The 9272-nt window shown below is 27.7% G+C and overlaps 1 protein-coding gene across 1 annotated transcript; it reads right to left on the reverse strand.

Moving 5' to 3' along the window:
• Positions 1 to 2510: 2510 nt before the first annotated feature.
• Positions 2511 to 4270, reverse strand: LOC105119323 (trihelix transcription factor GT-3b-like). The gene is made up of 2 exons (XM_011017451.1): positions 3848 to 4270; positions 2511 to 3521 (listed from the first exon to the last, which is right to left on the reverse strand). Exons 1-2 carry the CDS (start codon positions 4160 to 4162, stop codon positions 2940 to 2942), a joined length of 897 nt encoding a protein of 298 aa, XP_011015753.1. The 5' UTR covers positions 4163 to 4270; the 3' UTR covers positions 2511 to 2939.
• Positions 4271 to 9272: the final 5002 nt, after the last annotated feature.

A 9272-nucleotide genomic window follows, 5' to 3' on the forward strand; every position in this document is an offset into this window, starting at 1 on the left:
TAATTTTATAAATTATCTCAAATAAAATAAATAATAATAAAAATAATAGAGATCAAATCTAAAAAATAAAAAAAATTAAAAGAATGAGAACCAAATTTCATGAATAAAACTTTTCAATTAAAAAATAATAAGAAAAAAGTAAATAAAAATTAGAAAAATAAGGATCAAATTTATTTCATGAAATTGAAAAAAAATATAATTACATAAATTATCTCAAATAAAATAAATAATAATCAAAATAATAGAGATTAAATATAAAAAAAATAAAAAAATAAAAAATGAAATTAAAATAATAATAATTACTATTTCATAAATTATTTCAAATAAATAAGTAATAATTAAAAGAATGAGGACCAGATTTGATAAATAAAAAATTTCAATTAAAAAATGATAAGGAAAAAGTAAATAACAATTATAAAAATAAGAATAAAAATTAATATAAAAATTAAATTTTAAGGGATAAAATTAAAAAATATTCAAAATAAAATATATATAGCAATCAAAGGTTTAATAATTAAATTTGATATAATCAATAAATAATATTACATTTCTAAATTGTTTATAATTTTTAAAAAGTGTTTTTCGTCCAAAACAAAAGGAAAATACTTTTCTAAAAACCAAGTTAAATTTTTATTTAACTGAAAAGTATTTTTTAAGGTATTTTACATTAACTAACTTTTTTAATAATAAATAAATATATAAAAATTTAAAAATTAATTCATAACTTTATAAAAATAGCTTGGTTGTTTTGGTAATGTCTTCATCACCACCAGAAGATGGAATCGTTTACAGTGCTAGTGGGGTTCAATATGGATCCCAAGTGGCTTAACTCAACCTAAAGAGTATATCATTTGAGCCATTTATGGACGTAGATGACAAACCACTACGGTTGAATTATAAGAATAAGGATTAATTTTATAAATAGAGGAAATATAAAGGACTGAAGTAACAATAACTTTTTCATTCTCGTCAACAAGAGAGGAGATAAAAAGCGTCGAAAAGAAAAGGAAAGTACCCAGGAGACTCCCCCCGATGAAACGACAGCTGTTCGTGAGTTTAATTTTATCTCTTTTTTATCATTTGGATATGTCCTAGTTGGGTCTTTGTTTGTTGAGACAATTGATTCTTTAGGTTTTGGCTTTCCAACGTTGAAAAGTTGGAAAGCTGTTGTCTTTTAGTGGTTGCTTGCATATTCGTCCGCACTCCCCGCTGTGGCTAAGACTGTTTTAAAAAAAATATTAAATACGAAGATTTTCCTGTGATAGTATCGTCACATCCAGTGAAAAGCAGTTTGATATTAAAACATATTAACGTGATTTTTTAAATTTTTTTAAAAAATAAATTTTAGGTATGAAGATTTTTTTATAATATTGTTAAATTCAATCAAATAATTTAAAAATTATTATTTTAAATTTTAAATTAAATTTGGTTCAAAAAAATTATTCAATTAAAAACATTTAAGATTGTTATAATTTTATATAAAGTAAAAAAATATAAGCTATAAATTTTATTTCACAACCAATCTAATATTGAATAAAATTTAAATAAATAAAAATATTAAGTTTGATGAGTAAACATTTTAAACCTATGAATTAAGTAACTTGTGTTAACATGTTAAATTCATAAACTAGGTAATAAATTCCGTTATAATTATTAACTTGTTTTTTTAAAATTATTATTATTTAATTATATGATAATAAAAATAAATAATCACAAAATAAAATATTAAACTAAAATTAAGATTCTTTTAAAAATTAAAATAACCTCATAAAAAATAAAATAAATTATAAAACTTAATTTTTAACTAGTCTAGCATCAATGAATGAAATTGAATATATATATATATATATAAAAAGACTTATCACACATGTCAACAAATTCATAAACTTTCCAAAACTTAATAACATATTTTTTTTCAAAGATATTTTATTGACCATGTGACAAGAAAAAAAATAAACAATCATATAATTAAGTTAAATTAAAAAGAAAACATCACCAACTATAAAAAAAAAATTAAGTTATTTTATCAAACTTATAAACTAGATTACTAACGACAACAATTTTAATAACCTATTTTTTTAATATTATTTTTTATTTAACTATTTTTTTTAAATAAACCATGCCAAGGATAATTTTATAATATTAACCAAATGTTAGAATTTTTTATATCATAATAATTATATAAAAAAATTAAAATAAATTATCTATTCTAAATTTCTATAAAACCACCGTACAAAAACTAAATTAAAAAAATCTATAACGAAAGAAAAAAAGTTAAAAAAAAATCACTAAATTGCTATTGTAATTCACAATGTTAACAGGGGCTTCGTGGGTCCTGACCTGTGAAACGGGGCCCGTCTCTCGTATTTGGTGTAAAAATTAGATTGCTTGATTTCTTTTATCTTTTTTGTCTCTCATGCAAGCACCGAAAAATATGAACGCACAAAGGCAAAGTCTAAACTTGCTGCATGGCTGTAAACACTGCCAAGGAATAAAAAACAAAACAACTCCCAGCCAAACATAAAAATAATATATAATCATTGTAAATAATGTTCCAATCATTTCCAGTTCTATCTTCTCCAGAGCAGAAAATTGTATGGAGGTATAACCTGTTTCTAAAAACATTTCGTTCCAGAGAGCTGCAAACATATGAATGAATGAATACATGATGTATAGCTTCTCCGCTCGAACACATCAAAGAATTTCTCCAGACATTAGCTGATACCCAACTCAGCAAAACGAGTTCCTCCAACAGTCTTTTGGTGTAGTTTTTCCACATTTTTTTCTTCTCTCTGATATTCTCCATCCTCTCATGCAGTTTTACCATTTATCTATTCTTCAACCACAATCCGAACTTGTAATCTTGGCTACCCTAAACAAACCATAAAATTAAAAGCAATTGAAAGGTGAATCTTTGAGAAATGTTCTCGACCTGTTAGTCAGTCTTGCATGGCATTTTCACTGGCGAGTTTTTTCAAAAGGGCTGTCAGCAGGGCATCTCTTCGCTTGGCCCTGCTCTCTTCTCTTATCCTCCTCTGTTCTTCTCTCTCCCTCCAGGCCTGCTCGATCACTAATCTCTCCCTCTCGAGCTTATCCATTGACCGTCGCCCTTCCTGCTCCAACATCTGCCACTCATGAGCACGCTTTTCCATCAACTCCCTCCACTGCATCTCCATCTTCTGTTGCTGTTGGAAGAACTCCTTGAGCATTTCTTGAACACCACCAAAACTACTGCTTGCTCTTGGAGACTTCTCCGCCACATTTTTTTCACCCTTCCTTCTCCTAGAATTGTTTCTAGCTGGCTTCTCCTCCTCACTTTCATCCTCATCCACATCTTCTGATAATTCATCAGAGGATCGATCTCCATTTATTCTTTTCACTTTCTTCCTTGACTGGGTGGAACCTGCCTCGGATTCAAGAAGTAGTCGCTGCATGTTCTTGGCTCTTTCAGTGAACACCTCATGCAGTTCCTCAAAGAACGGGCATTGCCGGCCAGTCTCGGAATCAGATGTCTCTTTTACCTGATTAATTGCCATCAACAGTGTTCATTAAAAAAAAAGCATGGTGCACAGGATGGACGAGTACACCAATTTAACATATCAATCACATACTGGGTGAAAATCTCAAAAGACCAAAGAGACTACAATAATGGAACTATTCCGAAGATACAGTAGAGGGTGCTCCATAATATTCTACTTTTAGACCAAAAAAGATGCAATTTAAGAACTTTATCAGATATACATTAAGCTTTACCAAACAAGAGAGAGAGAGAGAGAGTAGCAGGTGAAAAGGACAGCTTTTTTAGAACCCATTTCTCACTACATTCAAAGACAAGTGAAAACAATACCTTGTAAAGACTGACGAGGTTATTCCACTTGCACTTGCATTGTTCAGGTGTCCTTCGGTAGTACCCTTTCTCTCTCATTTTAGCACTCACTATTTCCCATAACGTCTCGTTCCTCTTTGTCACTGTAAAATCCTTCTCCAACTCCGCTCTAATACCAATTAACTCCTTCGTTTCTTGCAGTCCCCACTGCGGATGTTGCGGTGGCGGACCCCTCGGGGAGATCTCCGTCGTTGGACTTAGGATCGCCGCTGTTGGCATCATGTTTATCCACCCTAGCCCAACGTCTCCTTCTCCTCCTCCACTGCGAAACATCATCTTTATGGTGTCGTATTAGGGTTATATAAGGAAAGCTATCTGAATCTACCGTGCTGCTTTTTATTTATTTTTAGTGGAAGCCGAAAGCGAAAGCGTGTGAATTTGCTGTTTTTTGGTACTTTATTTTCTTTGCCAAACGAGACAAGTCATATTATCATTTATTGAACTTTACAGGAAAGTCGTACGTCCTTTGTGGGTGGGCCCTTGATGTTGGAGAATACTTTTGTAATTTTTTTAATTATTTTAATACACAGATACTACAAATAATAATAAATGAATAAATTCGTGCTTGGAACCAAATTTTTCTGTATAAAAAAAAGAAAAAGTTAGGCGATACTATCACTAAAAAAAAACAAATTTGTTTTTTAGACTTAAGTAATTTACTCGACTTGATTTGATGAGTGTGATTAATTTGACTATATTATTAAAGAAAATAAAAAATAACAATAAATAAATCAAATTAAAAAAAATATATAATGGTCAATTTAAAAAATAAATATTTGTCAATATTACAAAAAGAATATATCATTTCAATATTTAATAATAAAACAAAAATTAAATAAAAACATGAGCTAACCACAAACAAAATAAAATATAAAATATAAAATTTAATTTTCATTAAATCAAATCAAGGTATTAAAAGATAAAAATAAAAAATAAAAAAATCAACACAAGTCCATTTAAGTCGTCATTTCAAATTCACAATATAATCATAAGACTGTGATAATTTTTTATAAAACAAATTGAATAAAACAACAATGTTTTAATCTTATACAACTTAATGTTTAAGAGTTAAACTTAAAAGGGAATCTTAAAAAAAAAATCAGGTCAACTCACTAAAAATATGATTTGAGATGTGAGATCGGAATAATCTTATTAAAAGGAATACGAAAAAAATTATGAAACTTGATTTCAAACCAATCCAGTATTAAATGATAAAATTAAAAATAAAATTCATAAAATTAACTTGAGCTAGTCTTCAAAACTCACGATGTAAGTCATGAGACTTTGATTAATCCCACAAAAGGCAAGATTGAAAAATTCATAAAGTCAAATCTTTAATTCACAAAATATCAACTGATAAAATTGAAAGAACAAACCAATAAAAAACAAAATAAATAGCAACCAACAAAATAATGACTAAAATTATTAGATTTATGAGGTGCAACATGTCGGGGGTGGTCCTATAATTTTTTTCACGGTAAAAATAGATGTTGTAAGCAACTCTAATGCCATCAATGAAGCTAAAAAAGACTAAGACCGAGTTATTAACTTAATCGAGTTTAGTAAGCTTGTATAATTTTAATATGAATAAAAAAATACAATGGTAATAAATAAATTAACAAAAAAACAATAACAAAAAAAAAAAAAAAACTCAAGTTTACTTGGGTTAACATATTAAATCAGCGACTTTGATCATGATTTTGTAGAAAATAAATTGAATAAAACAATAAAAATTTATGTATAAAACAACTTAGTATTGAAAGGTATAATTGAAAAAAATAATAATTACAAAAGCATAAAAAATATTTAAGTTAACCTAAGTTAACTTATTAATCCTGCAACCATGGATATAATATTGAGATAACCTCGTACATAAGAAAGTTTAAAAAAAAACATGAAAGATAATTTATAATAAATCAATTGTTAAAGAATAAGATTAAAAAAAATATTTAAATCTTAAAATATATATAAAAAAAAAATCAAAATCAATATTAAAAACTTATGATCTATATTATGATCCAGGACTACTGTAATAGAAAGATATCCTGAGAAATAACAATATGGAATTCTTAACTCTTAGCCATACAATATTGAGTGCTAAAATTGGGAGGAAAAAAAAAGCAATAAAAAAAATTAAATCAAAATGAATAGTGATAAAAATAACAATGATCAAATTTAATATTAAAATAAATTAAAATCAAATGTTAAAATGAGAAATTAAAAACAAAATTTAATTTAAAAAATGATAAAAAATAACAATTAAAAAAATAAAAATCAGATTTGATATGAAAATTAAATAAAATCAAGAAAATAAATTATATATATATATATAAAGAAACAAATAAAAATTAAAAAAGTGAAAACAAAATTTGATGTAAAAAACAAATAATTTTTTTTTTGTATTTCATCAAGAATAGAGAAAAAAGAAGGATAAGAAAAAAAAAATCCATTATAGCCGCAATGCCAATACGCTGCTTATAAATGCTTGTGATTGTGAAGATCTCAATATGCTGCTCCCAAAACAGCTGTAAAAGACGATGCCTGGCTTTTGAAAGATTTTGGATTAGCCGTTCGAAGAGTGCAGGCCCCTGCCACTTGCCACCAACATTTATTTATTTCTATCTATTAAAACACCAAATTGATCTTTACTCCACTTGATAATAAATAAAAACAAGATAGAATGTCCGGTTAATAGTGTAAAATGTCCGGCCAAGACTGTAATGGAAGATGCATTTTTCACTTATAAATATACTAAAATAATACTTTTTATTATTTTTAAAATTTATTTTTAACACTATAGAAATAAAAAACTAGAAGACTAATTCACCTCTATTCAACTTAACAATAATAAATAAATTAGGTAAAAAACACCATTTTTTCACCTTTAAAAGCAAGCAAGTTTAGAGAGCATCCACGGTAAAATAATGTCTCCAAAAAGAAACACAATATCCCATTTCGTTTTTTTTTAAATATTTTAATTTAAAAATAATAATATTTTAATTTTTTTAATATATTTTTAAATAAAAATTATTTTATAAAACAATCGCCAACGTAAACACAACAATAATAATACTCCCCTGCCGCTCCCCTCTTTGTGCTCCATTCTAGTTCCAAACCAGCTCCAAGAGTTTAAAAAATTCCCAGTGCTTCAATCACATAACCATACTTTTAGTTACTGAATCTGAAAGGAACTGTTCTTCGCTGACATTTGAAACATCAAAGATATACAAACATGCAACATCGATGCTACAAGAAAATCAACACTGAAGCCATATAAATTGATCGTTTCCATTGTTCAGATGACAGAACAGTCACCCGCATTCATTGACAAAATGGCCGCCCACGTTCAATGACATCCTGCTTTGACAGTTCTGAAACACAAGGAGAACGCGTTTCCAAATATTTGAATTTATACACAGAGTGACTATAATAAACCAGCTCGATCCAGCAGGAGGCTTCTCTATTGGATGTTCGGAGACACAGTGATCACCCGGTTGATTACTATTCGCTAGCTGAACCTGAAAGTCACAACGCAACACTTGTCTAGCATAAATCAAATCTAGAAAACAGAAGTCCAAAGATCTCCGACTGCCTCTGTAGAAGAATTGTCAAAAACAAAATCTTTGAAATCGATCTGAACAAAGAAAATTGAAAAGGATCGATGCAAAAAAGAATATTCACACACAAAACTGTTGATGAGGTAACTATACTCTGTCATATCTGACCAGAACACAATCTGAGGTTGATCACTGACCATGAACTCCCAAACTCCATGTCCGAGGTTAATCTTGACTAGATTTCTTATCAACTCCGTCGAAGATACGACTATTAGTGCGCCCCGGTCCTTTCCTACCGACTACTCTCATTAAATTGCGGTGAGTGAATGGCCACTTTTTTTCCATAAAGGGACCTACCATGACCGCTCAAACACAAAGTATTGAATAAACGTAGACAGATTTTATATAAACAAGGACGAGAGATAAGCAGACATTTCTAGAAAAGAACACACGTCATTCAGCAAGTCCATGACAGGGATTGTGGTTGAGTCGTCAAGAGCAGATTTCGATGCAGGCTCGGAATCCCAAAGAGGTCTTATCCAACAACCATGGCTCGGAATTTCAATACATTCAAAGCAATGGTTGAGTGTGTTTGGTAGCTGTTATAGCGGTGGTGTTAAAAATAAACGTTTTTATATATAAATAATAAAAGTTTTATAAAAAATATTTTTATTTAAGGTTAGTTTTATATTTATATATTTTTAATTAAAATTATGTTTAAAATTAAAATTAAATAAAAAATATTTTAATAAAAAATATTTTTTAAATTAAAATTATAAAATAACTATATAACATACACACACACACATATATATATATATATTAATATTAATAATATTAAATTTAAATATTATAAATTTAATTATTATTATTATATCATAAAATAAATAATACTTTATATAAAATATTTTTTATTATTTTATTAAACTATCTATAATTACATTATGTATAAAATTCATTTAATAAGAACTATAGTTTTCATGCTTTTTTAAATGTGTAATAAAATTAAATAAAATATTATTAAGAATAAAATTAAGATTATAGTATAAGTAAATTTAATTTACTCTAAACTATTTTTTTTTTAAAATTGTTCATGTAAATAGTGTGAATAAAATCAATTTACTATATTGATTTTTTTTTAAAAAAATACTATTTACATAAGCAATATAAATAAATTAAAATTTATTTGTATTGTTCGTTTTAGTGCAAAAAAACAAAAAACGCAGTCAATATCTGCTTTGATAAAATCTGCATTTAAAACGTAATAGGTAGCAAGTTCTATTATAAATAAATTGTATTTTTGTATTTATTAATAATTATTTGGTTGTGGTTACTGTAAATAATATAATCTTTAAAGCCTCAGGTCCTTGTCTTGGTAGCATTCTAAACACAAAATCAGAACCTTTAAAATATTTAAGTGTTGAATCGTTGATTATCTGGAATTTCTTTTTGTACCAGTTTCATACCTTTGGAAGTGAATTTATATTTTTTGTTTTAAAAATGACATGCAAGAATATTTATAAGAAATTAGTGGTCGTTCAACAATTTTTTTTTTTTTTGGTAAATCACACCAAAATTCAAGGCAGTTTCAACTAGTTATAAAAACGTGATAAGTGTTAGGTTGGTTGTCATTAATGTGCAACAACTATTGACTATTGCACCAACCATGTGTACTCATCCAAGATGTCAAAGATTGACAGCCACCATTGTTGAAGAAGAGCTGGAGGTGGCAGCTACCTTTATTGAAGTAGAGCCTCCATGAATGCCTATAAATAGAGGCATGTGTTAGAGAGCAAAATGTGAGTGAAGAGAATTATGAAAATGTGAAG

The sequence above is a fragment of the Populus euphratica genome, unplaced genomic scaffold (assembly GCF_000495115.2).
Source record: "Populus euphratica unplaced genomic scaffold, PopEup_1.0 scaffold2764.1, whole genome shotgun sequence".
NCBI lineage: Eukaryota > Viridiplantae > Streptophyta > Magnoliopsida > Malpighiales > Salicaceae > Populus > Populus euphratica.